This window comes from Scleropages formosus, chromosome 20 (assembly GCF_900964775.1).
Source record: "Scleropages formosus chromosome 20, fSclFor1.1, whole genome shotgun sequence".
Taxonomy (NCBI): domain Eukaryota; kingdom Metazoa; phylum Chordata; class Actinopteri; order Osteoglossiformes; family Osteoglossidae; genus Scleropages; species Scleropages formosus.
In genome coordinates this window covers 25,414,592-25,433,576 of record NC_041825.1, presented here as the reverse complement: position 1 = coordinate 25,433,576, position 18,985 = coordinate 25,414,592, and the positions used below count along the sequence as shown (strand labels likewise).

Below are 18,985 nucleotides of genomic sequence, written 5' to 3'. Positions count from 1 at the left end.
GGGGTGCACAGGATGAGGGGATGATTCAAGAGTCGTGGTTAGGAAACTAGCAAAGGTCACCGAGGAGCAGACGTCGTTACGAGGAGAATCCGAAAACCTTGAGTCGAAGATCAGGCGATGGGTCAAGGGAAATTAAGAGTTTTTAGGAGATTCAGGAGAAGGAGGGTCGAGGAACAGGAGCAAGAGCAGGGAGGTCAGGGAAAAGGTAAGCAAACAATCTGAGAAGCAAGCACGAAGAGCGAGGCTGAACAAGGTTCCATATCTTCCTGTGCTCCGGGATGTCCTTTTATGTGCCCGGACCCTGGTCAGCTGCAGGTTTTACTCGTTGCCGAGGTGGAGGGCATGACACCAAGGTTAAAAAAAAAAAAAGACTAAATTTATATGACAGTAAACAGACAGTATTACAAATTTTCAAATACTGTTTTTGCAGACTCAGGGAATAAAGAGAGGGATGTTTTTACTATTAAAATTTTACTGACTGATATAGTTGCTAAAAATAATTTTGAATCACAGATACTGAGAGTTGCAAATGAACTTCCAGTCCCAATTATTTTCATAAGTTCAGGAGCCGCTGCATTTCATTTTTAGTGTGATATATACACACACACACACACACATTTTCTGAACCGCTTGTCCCATACGGGGTCGCGGAGAACTGGAGCCTACCCGGCAACACAGGGCGGAGGGGACACACCCAGGACGGGACGCCAGTCCGCCGCAAGGCACCCCAAGGGGGACTCGAACCCCAAACCCACCAGAGAGGAGGACCCGGTCCAACCCACTGCACCACCGCACCCCCTAGTGTGATATAATTAGCTCAAAAAATGTTTCAATAATACATATGCTATCACAAAAAAGTCATGTGAAAAAAAATTGACTTATGGAATGGAATTTCCAATTTATTAGAAGAATGGGGTTACGTTTTTGCAATTTTTATTCAAATTTTCTTGTATAAATAAAAGTGAAATCACATTTTAAATATAATAAACCAAATTTGCTAAGCAATTGATTTACAGGTTTTCATCCTGAAAGGTTATATGTTTACATGCATTCAGAAAGTATTCAGACCCTTTCACTTTTTTCAGATTTTTTTTGCATTGCAACCTCATACTAAAATCACATTCTTCTTCCCCTCATCAATCTCAGTTCCACATAATAAAAAAGCAAAAACAGGATTTTGTAAATTTTTGCTAATTTCTTAAAAATAAATTTAAACATTACATTGTTACAAGTATTGAGACCTTTTGCTATGACACTTGAAATTTTGCTTAGGTGCATTCACACACAAACACACACTTTCCGAACTGCTTGTCCCATACGGGGTTGCGGGGAACCGGAGCCTACCCGACAACACAGGGCGTAAGGCCGGAGGGGGAAGGGACATACCCAGGACAGGATGCCAGGCTGTCGTAAGGCACCTCAAGCGGGACTCGAACCCCAGACCCACTAGAGAGCAGGACCCGGTCCAACCCACTGCGCCACTGCGCCACCGCACCCCCCTTAGGTGCATCCCGTTTCTATTAATCGTCTTCAAGATGTTTTTCATCTTACTTGGAGTCCACCTGTGGTAAATTGATTGGACATGATCTGGAAAGGCACACACCTATCTGTAGGTCCCACAGTTGACAATGTGCATCAGACCAAAAGCCAAGTCATGAGGTCAAAGGAATTGTCTGCAGAGCTTAGAGACAGGATTGTGCAGCGCCACAGATCTGGCAAAGGCTATAAAAACTTTCTGCAGCATTGAAGTTTCCTAAGAGCATGGTGGCCTCCATAACCATGGCACAGCCACGACTCTTCGTAGAGCTGGCTGCCCAGCCAAATTGAGCAATTGGGGCGGAAGGGCCTTTGTAAGAGAGGTGACCAAGTATCCAGGTGTCACTCAGGCTGAGCTCCAGAGATCCTGTTTGAAGAAAACCTGCTCCAGACCATTCTGGACCTCAGAAGATTCACCTTCCAACAGGACAATGACCCTAAACACAAAGACAACACAGGACTGGCTTAGGGACAACTCTGTTAATGTCCTTGAGTGGGCCAGGTAGAGCCTGGACTTGAATCCCATTGAAAATCTCTGGAGAGACCTGAAAATAGCTGTTCATCGATGATCCCCATCAAACCCGGCAGACCTTGAGATGATCTGCAGAGAGGAATGGCAGAAAATCCAAAAATCCAGGTGTGCATAGCTTGTCACATCATACCCAAGAAAACTCAAGACTGTAATCTCTGCCATAGGTGCTTCAACAAAGTACTAACTAAAGGGTATGAATACGTATGCCAGTGTGATATTTCATTTTTATTTTTAATAAATTACCTAAAGTTTCTAAAATCCTGTTTTTTTTTCTTTGTCCTTATGAAGTATTGACTATAGAGTGACAGGGGAAAAAAAATGAATTTAAAAAATGTTAAAAAAAAAAAAAAAAAAGTGAAGGGATCTGAATACTTTCTGAATGTACTGTATCATCTGTGTATCAAGCTGGCTTACTGCATGTAGCTTTATTCAAGCATTATCGTCATTGGTAATAGGCAGCCTACCTTTACAAAAAAAAAATATTTTATTCGTTTTGGTACAGCAATACAATTAATGACAGCATTCTGATTTTCCCTCTGTCCAGTTTAGGATTTTGATTTTTCTGTTATACAGGTGGTCGCCGACCTACGATGATTCGACTTACAATTTTTTTCAACTTTATAATGGTGAACTGGCGACAGACATTCAGTAGAAACCGTACTTCAAATTATGAATTTCAATTTTTTCCCAGTCAAAGCCGATAATCTCTTGTAATGCTGGGCAGCGGCAGCGATCTGCATCTTCCAGTCTGACACGCAGTCGCTATACAGATACCCCACTGTGTCTGCGTTGTGCTTTGTTTATCCATAATGTCACAGAAACACCCATCTGTGTCTCCTGCTACTGGTGGGAAAAAGAAGAGGAGGGCAATTACTCTTGAGGAGAAACCCAAGATAATTGCTCTGCATGAAGGGGGCAAGCCCGTAATGTCCATTGCACATATGCTAGGCTATGATGTTCAGTTAGGTGTATTAAATGCATTTTCGATTTATGATATTTTCAACTTTCGATGGGTTGTATGTTGGGGACTACCTGTATTTTCCTAACAAAAAGAGTGAGTAAGTTAGCTTCCCAGTTAGGTTTGTATTTAGTTATCTAACCCTTAAAATACAAAAGTGGTTAACGTCGAATGTTATAGAATGAAATTAATTAGAATTTTAGGCTGAAAAAAATGATGTAATTCGCTATTTTAGCTAATTATGTGAATGGAATATCATCTGTGGAGGAACTTCGGAATTTAACACTATGTTTAAACCATGTTTTTTAGCAAAGGAACACTGTGCATTTATTGGTTTTCCTTAATTAAAATGATCAGCAGGGGGGCAATCAATTTAATTCAATGGCTTTATGAAGCCAGGCAGCGATCCCAGCACTACTACAGCTTTGAGTCCTCATTTCTCCATTCATCAACAATAATGGGTACATGGAGCGTCACATGCACATGGAAATCAGCCCCTATGTGCACACCATATTGAAATGTTGTGAGCAGACTCCATATCGTATGGCATGCTTGTTCCTAAAGATCAGTGCATTTGGTTGTTGTTAAAGGAAAAAAGATTTTATGCTTTATGTACTCAATTGGATGACGATTGTTAGATTTTCTGAATTTTTGTGTTTTGTTGCCCTCTTTTGATATAGGTTTATAGTTTTTATTTATGAAATCTGTTGTCTTTTGTCTTTTTAATATTTAAACCACTTATTCGTCATTTTTTAAAATGTCCCTTTCTTTGCTTAGTTTAACTTTTCTGTTTTTAAGGAGAGCTTTTGAGTGATCTGTATCTTAAATCTGACAATGTATCTTTTCTCTTTCTCCCATTTTTTCCCCATTACACTTTTGGTCCCATACTATCTGCATTGCCTTTTCCTTCTTTATGCACTTTTTCTTCCTCTCTCCATTCCTTTCTGTGATTATCTGTTTTCTGGGATCATATGCTTGCGTGTTGTAGACAAATTTCATCAACCTAAGTTTCTTGCGGCTCTTCAGAGCAGCTCGTCTCATAAAGCTGCTGCGGCAGGGCGAGACCATACGCATCCTGCTGTGGACCTTTGTCCAGTCGTTCAAGGTACTTAAACATTCGCACACCCAAAAACACCAAGGATACAATGAGCAATCAAAGAAACTATCGTTTAAAACAAAATTATGCAAACCTGACACTTTAGGTCTTAGACAAAGACATCAGATAAATAATACTAATTATTATTCATCAAATTTCAATAACCACTTGTCTTGAGCAGGGTGGCCTCAGCATTCATATTCAAGCAAGCCTGTAGATAGTGCCATAAAGTACTGTTGTTGGATGTTTTTGTAGTCCTCAAAAAACCTCACAGATTGTTTTGTTTTTCATAATCAAAAATAAGAAATGCTTTGCACTTGCTTATGTGCTGCATTTGCACATTTGTCGGTGTAGGCACTGCCATATGTGTGTCTGCTCATTGCCATGCTGTTCTTCATCTATGCCATCATTGGCATGCAGGTAAGTGAATAGTTAATTTAAATCCTAAGACATGCAGCTAGTGCAAATTCTAAAAGGCAAAAGAGATGCATATACCATATGATGTGATTACCTTTTTAGTTTGTGAATTTTGAAAACATAACAATACTAGCATTGAGAAAGATGCAGAATTTTGATGGTGCTGTTCATCTGCAGCTGTTTGGGAACCTAGCAATTGATGATAACAGAGATAATGCCATCAATACACACAACAACTTCAGGACCTTTGTAATGGCCCTCATGCTGCTCTTCAGGTTTGTCCAGGCACCTGTATGTTTTTCAGCAAATTTTTATGATTAGTGTTTTATTGTATACAATGCTAATGTTGTACTCGAGTAAGTCATGTTCATAAGCCTGCTACAGCAGGAGAACTTTAACATGAACCAAAATCCCACTATGCTATTTTCTGCCCTTTTACATCACCCTTACCATAAGAGCACATTCCCAGTAACACTGCTTTGGCTTTGTGGAACAGGAGTGCAACAGGAGAGGCATGGCATGAAATCATGCTTGCCTGTCTGGGGGAGAAAGACTGTGACCCCCGCTCTGGCAACAAGGAATCTGAATGTGGCAGCGAGTTTGCCTATGTTTACTTTGTCTCCTTCATCTTCCTCTGCTCTTTCTTGGTGAGGACCTCTTTGTTATCTATACAGCTCTTGTCAGTCTGGTCTGACACAAAATTTTTTAATGACAGGCTGGCTGGTTCTCATTTTCTCCTGCATACATCTGTGCAGATGCTGAATTTGTTTGTTGCTGTCATCATGGATAATTTTGAATACCTGACTCGAGACTCCTCTATCCTGGGACCTCACCACTTGGACGAGTATGTCAGGATTTGGGCCGAGTATGACCCAGCTGCTTGGTAAGGAAATATCAAGGCTTAGACAGACACGCAAAGAGAGGCTCAAGGAAGCAAACATGCTCTGAAATTGTTCAAAACCCAGAAGTCACATTTAGATCAATTCACTTTTACACCATGCCATCAGGGTAAGTGGGTGTGATGGGTTCATGGGTCTCACGCACACATACACACATAGTCTCTCAGTTACCATGTGCAACATGCATGTATGACACCCTCATCCCTGGGGACACCCATGAAAGATGGATACAGGGCAACTAGGAAAATAAGGCAGAGCCCCTGGTTGCCCTCATTAGGTATAAGCCATCCATCAGTCTCTTGGCCCATGGATCCTCCAGATTTCCCCAGAAACTGAGAATGGCATTGTGCTGTTCTCTGTCATGAGTTTGTATATGTATGTGTAAGAGAATTAGCAGAAAACTTAAGTGTTGAGGCACAATGGTTTGGGTCTGTTCCTTCATTTGTCCCTACTTCTACTCCTGTCTGTTTCCTTTCACAATGTCCTTTAAATATGTATATTTAAGTATGGTAGAAGACTCTATCTGGATTTTCCATTTTGTCAAAAATTTTGTGTAAACAATTAATCTTGATACCATTCCCAGTAGGAAACTTTAAAACACCACAGGGTAGGACAGATATAGAATCGGGAGTTTCAGATATAGAGCTGAAGCAATAATGAGAAGAAATGGAGAAGAGAAAATAACAGAATTTGATTTCAGCAATAGTTTATTTATTGTACTGGCTCCTGTTTCACACTGTCAAGTTACTCATTTTTGAAGATATTTACAGTTCCCAGTTTATCTGGTTTTAACTACATTTTCTTCACTCATCGTCAAAATTGTGTTCACAGAGAAGAGAGTGATATGTATTTACACATTGACTTGATAGGTGTAAGTACATCTCACCCAAACAGAACAGGACTGTGGGACCACTTTCACGCAACTCATCTGGTTATTCTCAATGTTAGTGATCAAAAACAAGATGAAAAATTTCGCACATTTTTGAGATAAATTGGCCTACAGTTGGATTTGAACACTTGGAGTTTCTGGAGGCAACATTTTTTTTAATTTGTCATTTTAAATTAGCATTAATTTTAAGGCAGCTTGCAGTTTATTGAAACATTCAAAGAACTTAGTGTTTTTTTTTATTTTAGATGTGTAGTGTCATGGCGGGGTCCAGAATAAGCGACTGACACAAGTACAGATTTACAGAGTTTACTTGCAAGGCTGGACTTAAGGAGGGTCTGGGTTCAGGCAAAGGTCGGACGATTGGGCAAACATCGGTCAAGGGAGGTAACAATACTCTTGATGCAGAGACAGTCCAAGAAACAGAGCCAGAAAATATAAACAGGAAGCATAGGAGAAGGTCTCTGCAGTTTCTCATGGGAGGTTCTGCATCAAGATGCTTCTGGGGCACCTTTTTATGCTGTGCTTCCAAGGGCAGCCACAGGTATCATTGATTGGCTGCTGGATGAGGGCGTGACAGTAGGTATTGGGCCCACTGGTGCTGTTTCAGCACACAGTATAACCGGTGGTACCTGGAAATATCCTGCTGCAGTCTCTCTACTTGACCATTGGCCTGGGGGTGATACCCCGAAGTGAGGCTTACCTGGACCCGAAGTTTGTCCCAAAAGGCCTTCCAAACTCTGGACGTGAACTGGGCTCCCGTGTCTGACATGATGTCTTCAGGCAACCCGAACAGTCAAGAAACCTGCTGAAATAGCACCTCGGCAGTTTCCCAGGGCGTAGGCATCTTGGGGAAGGCAATAAGTTGACATGTCTTTGAAAACCGAGCCACAATGGTGAAGATGGTTGTCTTACCCTCGAACGGGGGAGGGTCCACCAGGAAATCCACCAGGATGTGTAACCATGGGCATAAGGGTACAGGCAGGGGTTCCAGTAGTCCCTCAGGCTTCGGAGTCAGGGCTTTAGACTGGGCACAAGTAGTGCAGGTCTCCACATACTCGTGCATGTCGTCCGTCATTGAAGGCTACCAAAACGTCCCTGTACAAGCGGGAAGGTCCTGCGGACACCTGGGTGGCCTGCAGCAGTTGAATCGTGGGCCCACCGCAACAAGGACATCCTCGTGCTGATAGGCAGGTACTCCTTACCTGCTGACTTGTCTGCAGGCTCTGATTCAGCTGCCTGGGCCTCCTGCAGCTCTTGGAAGAATTGCCACCGGACTGGAGCTACCATGTGGTGTGGGGGTTAAAATCAGTTCAGGTGCATCAGGAGTGGGGTCTGGGTCATGGAATCGTGACAGTGCATCAGCCTTAGTGTTCTTGTAGCCTGGGCGGTAGGACACCGTGAAGTCAAACTGGGTACAGAACAGAGCCCGGCGAGCTTGGAAAGGATTCAGTCTGCGGGCCTGACAAAGGTACTCCAGGTTCCTATGATCAGTCAAAACCAGGAAGGGATGGGTAGCCCCCTCTAATCAGTGTCTCCACTCCTCTAGTGCCAGTTTAATGGCCAGCAACTCCCTGTTGCCGATGTTGTGGTTTCTCTCGGTCTGGGACAGCTTACGGGAGAAGTATGCGAAGTATGCATCAGTCAAGGGAGGTAAAAATACTCGTGATCCAGAGACAGTCCAAGAAACAGAGCCAGAAAATACAAACAGGAAGTATAGGAGAAGGTTGCTGCAGTTTCTTATGGGAGGTTCTGTGTCAATGTGCTTCCAGGGTGTCGTTGATTGGCCGCTGGCTGAGGGCGTGACATGACACATAGAAGGTTTTTACAGAATCTAACTCAAAAATCAGTCAAGGGACAAACAAATCAAACAAATTGGAAAATTACAAATAGACTTCTTGTCCTATTTATGTTCATGAGTTAAGGAGTCAGTGGAGCCTAAAGAGCCTAAATGTAAGCTAATTTGTAGATCAGGAGGTGCACACACCAAGCACTGAAGGGAAGAGCACTGGGACCTGATTGGGGGGATGTCTTACAATTGATCTTTTTTCTTTTTTCCCTGCTCCTTGTTGTCTGCTCTAACTTCCTGTATTCTTCTTTCAGCGGGCGCATTCATTATAAGGATATGTACAGTTTATTGCGAGTAATCTCCCCCCCTCTGGGCTTAGGCAAGAAATGTCCCCATAGGGTGGCCTGCAAGGTTTGAACTTCACTAAAACCTTAACCACCTGCTAGCATCGAAACTGGAATGAATGTCGCAATTTTTTTATTATCATTTGTTTTTCACCATTTCTGTTCCATTCTGATATGAAACGAGAATGTGCAGGACAATGCAACCACCTAAAGAAGCATGAAGTGCACCACTGAACGATTAAAAAAATCCACAGTTTCAAAATTCCACCATCTTGTTTTTTTGCTTGCTGTTTAGCCATGGCTAGGAACAGTTGGTACATTCACGTGCATTGTTCTGGGAGAGTTCAGGGAGGGGGGGGATGAAACTGCATTGACATAACTGCTTTGGAACCAACAAGTAGTGGAGCTTTTTGCCTGTTGAAAGCCCCCTGCTGTTCTATGCAACAGGTCCAACTTGCATAGAATTGTTTTAACACCGAATAACACCCCCTTTTCTCACCCCTTTGTGCAGAACCATTAGATCCAATCAGATCAACCTTTTTAATCTCTCCCTGACGTGACCAGCCAAAAAAAAGTAACCCTGTTTCTTCCTTTCCTTCTCCCTTCTTATTTTGATGTTTGTTCCTTTTATTTTTATCCCATGTACTTCTCCCCATGTCTGCTGTATTTCCCCATTGTGTCCGGTCCCTGGCAGCGGCAGGATCAGTTACTGTGATATGTATCACATGCTCAGGCACATGTCTCCACCATTAGGCCTGGGGAGGAAGTGCCCAGCACTGGTTGCCTACAAGGTAGAAGGACCCCGAGGGGGGCGGCGCTGTGTCTGTAGTGTTGGTGTGTCGTTTTGATTTGACGGAAAGGGGGCGTGCGTGGGGGACCGCAAGCCGATATTGTGTATGGGTTTTGGTTGCCCAGCAAGCCTGTCCTCTGGGAGGGTGGGGAACGGAGGAATTTGACCACTCCTCTGCGCCACACACTGCCACAGCCCTCTTGCTCACACATTGGTCACAGCCTCTTAGGAAGGCTGAGACAGGTGCATGTAATGCAGGGCAATGCCTGATAAGATGCATAAACTAATATGAAGCAGTAGCTATAACGAAGAACTGCTTCCTTTCAAAACCATAAAAATACATTAAAGTTATCTTTAATGTATTCTTTAGAGGTTCTCTGTGTAACCTTTCCAGAGCATTAAGAACAGTAATGTACTGTATGTACTGTATTGTAATACTGACTGCAGAATGCCAACTCCTTCACAAATCTCTGACAGAGACTGCAATGTAGGTAGTCACATAAGGTGCATTGGTGCCACATGTGCGCACCAGTATTATGCATTCAGACGATTATGCCTACAACTGCAGCTGTGCAAACGCAGAGGGGCTGGGTTTGGGGTGTATGTCTTCAGTCCTCCGCTACTCCCTTTCCTGCGGATGGCAATCTCAAACAAAGTTCTACATGTATACAGCAGACCGGGTTTCTCTCTTTCTCTTTTTCTCTCGTATACCCAGAGTCCCGCATGCACACATTTATGGACACACACTACGCTTTTTGACTGGATGAGACTTATGCTTAAGAGAGAAGATCTCTGACGAAGCCTAAAGGCAAACTCTGATAGTAGGAATTTAAGAGACAACTGTGAAGTTGATAAGAAATGTTAATGTTGGTTAAAGTAACAGCCATGCAAAATAGTTATTTTATTCAATAGGAGTCTCCACTTGACAAGCAGCGACTCGGTAGGAAATCCCTGGACTGACTTTTTCACCTGTCCTTTGTTTATTTGTGTCAATGCAGTTTTAATATTTTTTCCGGTCCCTCCAGTCTGCATGCTGCAATCAGTCTCTCGTACCTCTGCCTTGCATGCACCCCTTCCCCCCCGGCAGTGCCATACTCTACTTCTTTCTCTCCCAGTTCATATCAGGGCTACCCCTCCAACTACCCCTTTCTTGTCATAATATTTCACGGTTAAGGCCCATATCTAAGCGTTACCTACAGTCATAGTTGCCTGCCCCCTTGTTAAGGACTAGCTCTCCAGTTTTTATTCTCATCATGACTCATGTACCTAGTCAAGCAAATGTACTTTTACAAGTAAAATGTATGCACTATAATATAATGTTGTTTCTCAGTTACAGTGCTGTTATAAGTTAGAAGAGAGCTCAAAGATGCTTCACCCATGCATACATGTTTTGGAAATGGGTAGCATACAGGTGTGTATTTCCAATTTAGCTCACCCATGGCAGAATGTAACATTACCCCCTTGGGCCTTTCTGGTACTTTCTGCATTTGCTCTCTCTTCAGCTGCTTTCTCAAAGCACTGTAGGGTTTCACATGGGTAGGACAGGGATAAAAACTGATCCTCATCAGGTATCAACTCTCTGGAATGGTCACCCCACATGCTACATTGCAGCAAGTGTTCTGAATTCAGTTTATAGTTTCCGCCTGGTCCGCTGCTACTCCCTATCCCAAATCTGTGACTGACAGAGACAAACCGTGGTATTGTATGCCATCCAGGAGCCCCATCCTCATCTCATGTTTTCTTTTCTCCTGCTGAAGCAGTAAAGATTTCAGGCTTCAATAGGATCCATATCAGCTGATCATGACCAGCTTGCTGTGGTAGATTCATTTGCTTCACTTAGTTCTTTCTGCATCTTTTCTCTTTACCATGACTTCTTGGTACTTCTTCCATTTTGTCACTCATGGCACATTACCCTTGTCCACTTTTTGTCATGCTATCTCAAAGTATAAACTAACATATTTTCATTTTTTGTCTCAGCCTATATTTCCCAAATCTGGTTGGTCAATGTTTAATTTTCTTTTTCCTACAAATGCTTATCTTTTATCTAATCCTGTAGACTGCACCTGTTTTGCATTGAGAGGTCGGAGAACCTGAACAGCACCATCTCTTTAGCATAGCAGTAAATAAGTCTTAGTGTGATCAACTAATAACAACTAAAAAAGTAACAGAGCAAAACCAGTAATGCTTTCTGTGTATGTTTGCACTGCTGCTAGTGAAAGTGTACGTGCATGCTGCATGCCGCATGGGGACCTGGCAGGGTTTTGCTTCATAGTTTTGCTTGTTGCTGTGGCAGTGGAACATGGCATCTTGTGCTGAGATGACACATGTGCCTCACGCATTGAACATCGGGCAAATGCCAGAGCCGTGTGTTTATGAGCACTCAGCACTCAGCTCCGGCAGACCAGAGGATGGTAAATGAAGGATAAAAACAAAGGCTTTTGTAGGTCACTGTTTTTATTCTTCTGTTTATCAGTCAGTTTGACTGAGCAGTAATTCTGTGAAGAGTCAGGGAACCTCTTTTTGGGGGTGCTCTATGGCTATAGCCTTCAACCCACTTATATCCCTCCTGAAGTGTTGTAAACTCTGATAGCCATATTAGTGACACAAAATGTCTGTGAGGTCCTTTATTATGACAACTCAGTGTCTGAATTGCATATACATTAATAAGGTGTATTTATACAGATGTACAATCAAACACAAGTCACCTTGAATGATTACATTAAAATTTATAACTCAAGCCTACTGAAACAGCTTACAATGCCAGTTTATTATTAACTGAACTAAATGAAATACTTGTCCTGGGATAAACTACTGCCCCATCCAGGATGCACTCTGCACCATGTTTTATGCTTCCAGGATAAGCTCCAGGCCACCACAGCCCAACATTAGACAAGTGGTTCATGAAAATTGAAAGAAGTTAATTACAACAGGAGTTTGTCCCACTTGTTCAGATGAGTAATGAATGCGTAAGTCAAGGCCCTCACAGACACACTCAATGATTGAAGTGACTTGGTTGAAAGGCAAATATGCAGAATAAAGAATCACACCTTAAACTGTGTGTGAAAAAAGAGAACATTTGTGTCAAGTGTTGTTAAAAAAGGTTAAAACAACTTTCTTTACCATCTTGTGAACCACAAAGGAACAGGTCTGCTCTTAACAGAAGCGTGTGAAATTTTGTAATGGCAGAGAAGATTGGTGATGTTCATAGCTCAGGTTGTTGATTCAGATCCGAAGCATGTAAAATCATTCCAAGCACACTTGCAGATTGACTAAGGCAAAAATCTATAGAGCTCCCCCTCCTCTTCTCCCTTGTTCTTCCCTCCCTTCTTTGAGGTTCAGACCACAGCACTCAGACTATCAAAGATACCTCCTCTCACCCTCCTTGATTGACTTTCCACAGAGACTGCTACGGATGGATCTGCCAGTTGCAGATGACAACACAGTTCATTTCAACTCCACCCTCATGGCCTTAATCCGAACAGCGCTGGATATCAAGATAGCCAAGGGTACGTAAACATCTTAGCTTCATCATTTTGCCTTATAGAAGTGTGTCCAGGCATTTATCAGTCCTTTGTGAATATTTCGTTGACATTCTGCATATTTGTCAATAGAATTGTCCGTATACTGTGCAACTATGCCAACACAGAATCAGTATGCAAACTAACTTCTACAACTCTGTCTATAGCTGTTAGTGATCATGGCACCTTCATATGCTTGTTCAGCTGTCCATCCCACTGACAAATATTACAGTATTGCAAATGAGAATTAAAGGTTGCCATCAATCATCTTGTCTGAGCCAATACATCCTCACCGGTTGTCCTAAGAAGAAGCACAAACTCTCCTTTGGAAGTGTAAGCATTTGGCTGGTGAGGCTTTCACACAACTTCTATACATAGGGTTTTCTAGGTATAGACAGACTTTCTCCTATGAATAGATAATTTTATGAAAATAGTTTTTGTAAAACTATTTTAATACCAGCTTGGTGAGGTCCTAAATTTGACACCATCCTAGTTTTTCTGACTAGATGAGAAAGTGTTGCATGCAACATGTACGAAGTGACACAAAAGAACATCAGTCCAACTGACCAACATTGTAGAAGTTTTGGCTTCAGGCTTATTTACCTAAAGCTGTCAAAGGCTTTCTGTTGTTTTCACACAGATGGTGACTGTCAGAAATATAAATGTTTGCTTTAGTCTTGAGGTTTTTGGTAGGCCTTCATAATAGAGTCAGTTTGCACAAAAAGTTATTAATAAATATGAGTTTAACTGCGTTTAGGTCTTTTTGTAAATGAATTGTACCTGTAACATTTCTGACATTTCTTTCCTTGTATGTATTGTATGTCTGCACGTGTTCGTGTTCTCCTTTTGTTTGTGTGCACATGTGCGTGTGTGTCTCTGTGCTGTGTGTTACAATACACCTGCACAGGAGGTGCAGACAAACACCAGATGGATGCCGAGTTGCGGAAGGAGATGATGGCAATCTGGCCCAATCTCTCTCAAAAGACCTTGGACCTGCTGGTCACCCCGCACAAGGGTAAATTACTGAAAGATTTGTCCATTCAGTCAATTGATCGCTACAGGATAGCTCGTCTCTGCCGGCCTCACACACTGCACAGTACCTTCTGATCAGCCTGCTATGGTAAAACCTTTTCCCATGTTTTTATACATTTGTGAGCTCCACCCATTACTATATCCAGATCATGACTATATTGTATTGCTGTAAATTACCTTGGATAAAGGTGACAGTTAAAATACTAGTTAATAATCATTGTGAGTGGCTTTAGAGAAAAGTCATAAACTAATAAATGCTAATTTAAATGCCTCATGCTGTTCAGATGTTGGGATGAGCAGGAAATACAAACTCAACCCATGTAAACTCAAAGAAATGCCTCGTAAGCTGAAGTAGGGATTAAAAGAAAGTCCTTGAAGTTAAGTAAAATTCTCGTCACTCATATAAGCATATCTCAGAAGCTGACAGTATGTAAAAAAACCTCATAATCTCAGTGCACTCAGATGCAATTAATATTAAGACTTTTCAGACTATATATTCTCTGTATTTTTTTTTTTTTAAATAAATCTCCTCATGTAAAGACCGCTGGTTCTGTATCCACTATTTTATATATGACCTCCTATGTCCCCATCCCATTAATTTATCCTTCCTTTCACCAGCAACTGACCTGACAGTAGGGAAGATCTACGCTGCCATGATGATCATGGAGTATTACCGGCAGAGTAAAGCCAAAAAGCTTCAGGCACTCCGTGAGGAGCAGGTACTGGCCTAGCAATGCTAGGAATGCTACCACAATCCCTGCATTCAGCAAATTTCCTCCTGCTGCTAGAGCTGCTGTGACAACAAGCACCCCCTCCCAGCATACATTTCTGCTATCTAATTTCTCAGATAAATGACCTAAACCAACCCACAGCCTGGCTATGACACCATTAAAGCAGAAACCAAGGAGCAGAGTGTCAAATACTAGTGAACAATAGTGGCTACTTCTGAGCAGGACACAGTCACATACCATTTGCAGACAGAACCTGTTTGGGCTGCTGGCTGAGGAGACATGCCTCGTCACAGCTCCTCTTAGCTTCAGTGAACCAGCCATGCCTCCATGCTAGCCTCCTAACACACAGTCCCTGCACCTCCCCTTCCCTCTTCTGTTTTGCTGTATTATTCCATGGACTGTTGCCCTCTTATAGAGCCTCCATTTCTGAACCTTCACCTTACCTTGCTTATAAGGGAATGAAAGGTTCCCCGTGACCCCGTATGGGACAAGTGGTTCAGACAATGTGTGTGTGTGTGTGTGTGAAATACTGTAAATGTTCCTGTACATTATCCGTTTCTTCTTCTTTGTATAACCTGTAAATATGGAGCTCAGCTTATACACTCCTTTTATTTATGTATGTATTTAGTAAAGAAGAACAATTTAGAAACCAGCTTTGAGGTACCAAGCCTTTTTACTTCTTTTCATTTCCCTGTACTCTGTGGTTTTGTGCAAGGTCTCAATCAAGAGATATATGTAGGATGAGTATAGCTTTGGATGTCAAGTAACTGGATATCTAGAGCAAAGCCCATCTGAACCACACAAAAACAAACCTTTACTCCATTCCCCTCCCTCTAAACCTTCCTACTCCATTTCCTGCTTAGCTTCATACCTTTACCTATTGCTGTTATGTAGAGTGCTCAGTAAAAGTCCAGATACCCCAGATCAAACAGCCAAGAGCCTGTCTCCATTACTGCAAAATACTTGGATGCAAGGCAAGCAAAGCAATCTTGCACAGTCAAATAAGCTTCACCGGCAAAGGTGTTTCCAAGGTTCTTTGGTCAGGCAGTTTTGAAGGCAGTAGTGAATGTAGAGAGCCTCGTGAGAGCTCTGCATAAGCTGAAGTAGAAGTAGGTGGACAAATCTATATTTATTCATACTTGATTAATCCTATGTGGGGTTTCAAGGAGAGGCTTGGGGACAAACCCAAGAGTAATTTTTGTAAAAGACCTGTCTGACCCCAACTACAAATCTGACCATTGAAAAAACTGAGAAGTATACAGTACCAGTTATACATTTGAGTGCAGTTGCTGGAAGATAGTTTGTTCATAAATGACAATGTTTTTCCTCTAGGTCATTAGTTTGAGTTTTCCTTCAGTTGTCTTCTTGGCCAGATAGTACTTAAACTCTTGTGTGGTGTGTTTCTGATCATTGAAAAATGAGGAAGTAACAAACAAGCTGTAACACACATCTCTGAAGTGTGCTGTGATTGCTATGGACCATGAAACTCTCCTCCATATTGGATATTAGGAGCTACACAGCCACAACTCATGTGTTCACTTTTTACGTGTCTTACAAATATTCAATGATTGGGTCCAGATATTTCACATTTGGAGACGTTGGTCCGCTTCCCCTGAAACATCCAGTTTCTGTATTTTTTCCTGCGAGTCTGATTTCATGTAGGTGTTGTCAGATTTTTGACTGGTACTGTATATATGCAGATGTGAGATCCATCTACATTATAAGAGAGTTCTAACTTGCTGGGATTAGTTATTGTTCAATGAAACAATGCTAAAAAACTTTAATAAATGCATATACAAAAGATCACCTGCACTAATAGATACACATATGTATCACCAGCTCTTCTTCAATTTCATGAACTTTCCAAAGCTAACAGGGTAAATAAAATCATACTGTGGATTTGGAACTTTTTTCATTTTCATATTCTTCCCAGTTGCTCTAAATCTTGAAATATCTTCAGCAAAACCACCTTTCCATTCACCACAGGTTTTATGCCCTATGTGCATCCTCAGCATCTTTACAGGTGACTGAGTTTTTCAAGGGGGGGTGCAGTGGGTTGGCTCAGGTCCTGCTCCCCAGTCGGTCTGGGGTTCGAGTCCCGCTTGGGGTGCCTGGGTGTCCCATCCTGGGTGTCCCATCCTGGGTGTGTCCCCTCCCCCTCCAGCCTTACACACTGTGTTGCTGGGTTGGGCTCCGGCTCCCTACAATCCCGTATGGGTTCAGGCAGTGTATGTGAGTTATTCAACTGCTAGTCTATCATTAATGGAGCCAAACAAACATATCTCCTTTGTTTTCTCACTGCTAACATGCAGGTTAGCACTAGAGCACTAGAAAACCCCCCCAAACCACACTGTTGTTTGTGCCGTCATTATAGTTTTTCCATTTTCCTTGTCCTGAGATTAGTGGGCCTAAGACTTTTGCACAGTACTGTATACATGTAAATATTATGATTTTTACAACATAAGAATTTGTGTATACTCTCAAATTAAAACTTCAGGTGGCTTCCCACAAAGAATTCAGCTAGTGCTCTTTTCCAAACGGTATGTACCAGATGCACTGGTATTTACAGGTAAATTAGCTGTAAAATGCATTCATATGTTTATTTTTAAAATAAACTGGCACTCAAAAAAAGTAAGTTTGACACATCACTGTAATCATAATTAATTTCTGAAGAGTTGCACAGTATGATCTATGCTACTGTCTAACTGTCCAAAAAACACACCTGTTCCTTTAAGATCTAGTGTAAATGGGTTGTGTCATTTTTGATAATACCTGCTGAAAATTGAACTCTACTCGCAGAATGTCCATGATATTCCCACATCAGAAACACCACACTGATACTGACAGTAGATATTTAGCCTGTTCCACACTTTTTTCAACCAAAGCCATCTCGTTTTCTTTTTTCACCCTTGAGGACAGCAGTCGTGAACACTGCAAATACAAATGTTTATCTTATAAACACTGGGGATACCTGAGGTGCAACAATTGTATATTCATTGAAACTGTGAAGATTTGCGTTAATAGACATAACAGGATTTAGGTTTGAAACCAGGGTGGCTGCACAGCTAGTGCTAGGTTTTGTAAAGTATTGTCCAGAACTTGTGGATATGGATTAAGCAGATGAATGAAAAGCATGAGGTCTTGTTCTATACCAAGTCAAAGTCAGCAGGTATACACAAGCCCTCTCAACACCTGAAATTATTCCTGTATGCATCTGAACCTCTAAACTTTATTTATTTTTCTCTGATGAGCATCTTCTTACAACATTTTGCTGTCTCAGTTTTTTGTTTCCAGTTTAAGTCTGCTGTGCATCTCTGTAAGATATAGTCCTTTTTTTGCTGCTCTTCTCCTGTTTCTGCTTATCTTTTTCCTTTTTTCTTGATTTCTTTATATGTATGTATTTGTGTGTCTCTTGCTGTCTACATAATGCAAAAATGTGCTGTATTATTCCAGGCTCTTACCTCTCAATATCTTTAGAAGGATTGGGGGGCATGGTGGGGGGGAGTCAATGCTCAACCTAGAACTATTTTCAACTTTGATAAGTTCTTCAAATGATTTGTCAATCAATAATGACTGTGAATGTTTTAACCATTTTTTTTCTCTCCCTGCACACTTGTTCAACAACTTCTGGACTTTGAGTGTTGAGTCTTCTCTGGACTTTGATCTAGCTGGTTCTCCTTGTGTAGCCACTGAACTCCTGAGATCCAGGGGTTGCTATGTTCAGGGTTTTGCTTTAGCTGGGTTAGAGGCATAGTACTGTGTACTTTCAGGATTATAATTACTGTGAGGGGGCTTCTGCTACTTCTAGTGTATAACTCTAGAGTTTCAAGGCTAATTTGTCATTCCTGATTTTTTTTTTTTTTGTTTTGTTTTGTTTAATAATAAGTTAAGATCTACAGAAAATATCGTAAACTCTAAAGAATGCTGAGAGTCACTGATTACTTAAATTGTACTGCTCTGAAAAAACTGTCAGCATGAGAAATTAATGTAGATGAACTGGTTCATTAATTGTTTTACTGACAGATAATGCAACAGTAATGTTCCTTTATCCTTCAGAAGGGATTTAGGAAGGCAAATACTGCAGCTGCTAGAAAATAAGCTGATTTCACTAAAAGAGTTATGGTACCTGTTATTGCCCTGATAGAAATATGTTATAACCATTCTTTGAGGCTTCTTGCTCTGGTGCAAAAGAAAATTTAATCTGTTGGCCATTATTTTGCAAAAAAGAAAGGCCAGATGCATAGTGACTAGTTTTGCCCTTGTGTCTTATTTTAACTATCACAGTTGCTCAACCAGCTTAAGCAACAAAAGGTTATGGAATCTGTTTTGAATTTCTCCACAGACTTACTGTGGCTATAAACCTCTAAATGTGATTCTTTTGTGGTATACAAAAATTCTATTAATTGTTGATGCAGACATAACAGCACAGTCCCAAAGATTCCATTTTCAGTGGCACA

The 18,985-nt window shown here is 41.5% G+C and overlaps 1 protein-coding gene across 16 annotated transcripts in view; it reads left to right on the top strand.

Moving 5' to 3' along the window:
- LOC108927499 (voltage-dependent P/Q-type calcium channel subunit alpha-1A-like) overlaps positions 1-18,985 on the top strand; it is a 120,138-nt gene that overhangs the window by 78,284 nt on the left and 22,869 nt on the right. For 13 of the 16 annotated variants that reach the window (XM_018740836.2, XM_018740842.2, XM_018740835.2 and 10 more), the window contains 9 exons: positions 4,015-4,131; positions 4,477-4,542; positions 4,717-4,814; positions 5,036-5,186; positions 5,295-5,422; positions 8,428-8,524; positions 12,648-12,753; positions 13,673-13,780; positions 14,416-14,516. In XM_018740836.2, the coding sequence (XP_018596352.1) occupies positions 4,015-4,131; positions 4,477-4,542; positions 4,717-4,814; positions 5,036-5,186; positions 5,295-5,422; positions 8,428-8,524; positions 12,648-12,753; positions 13,673-13,780; positions 14,416-14,516 (972 nt within the window). Of the gene's footprint in view, positions 1-4,014; positions 4,132-4,476; positions 4,543-4,716; positions 4,815-5,035; positions 5,187-5,294; positions 5,423-8,427; positions 8,525-12,647; positions 12,754-13,672; positions 13,781-14,415; positions 14,517-18,985 lie in introns of those variants that run through there. The other 3 variants (XM_018740843.2, XM_029246547.1, XM_018740848.2) reach the window with 3 other exon arrangements.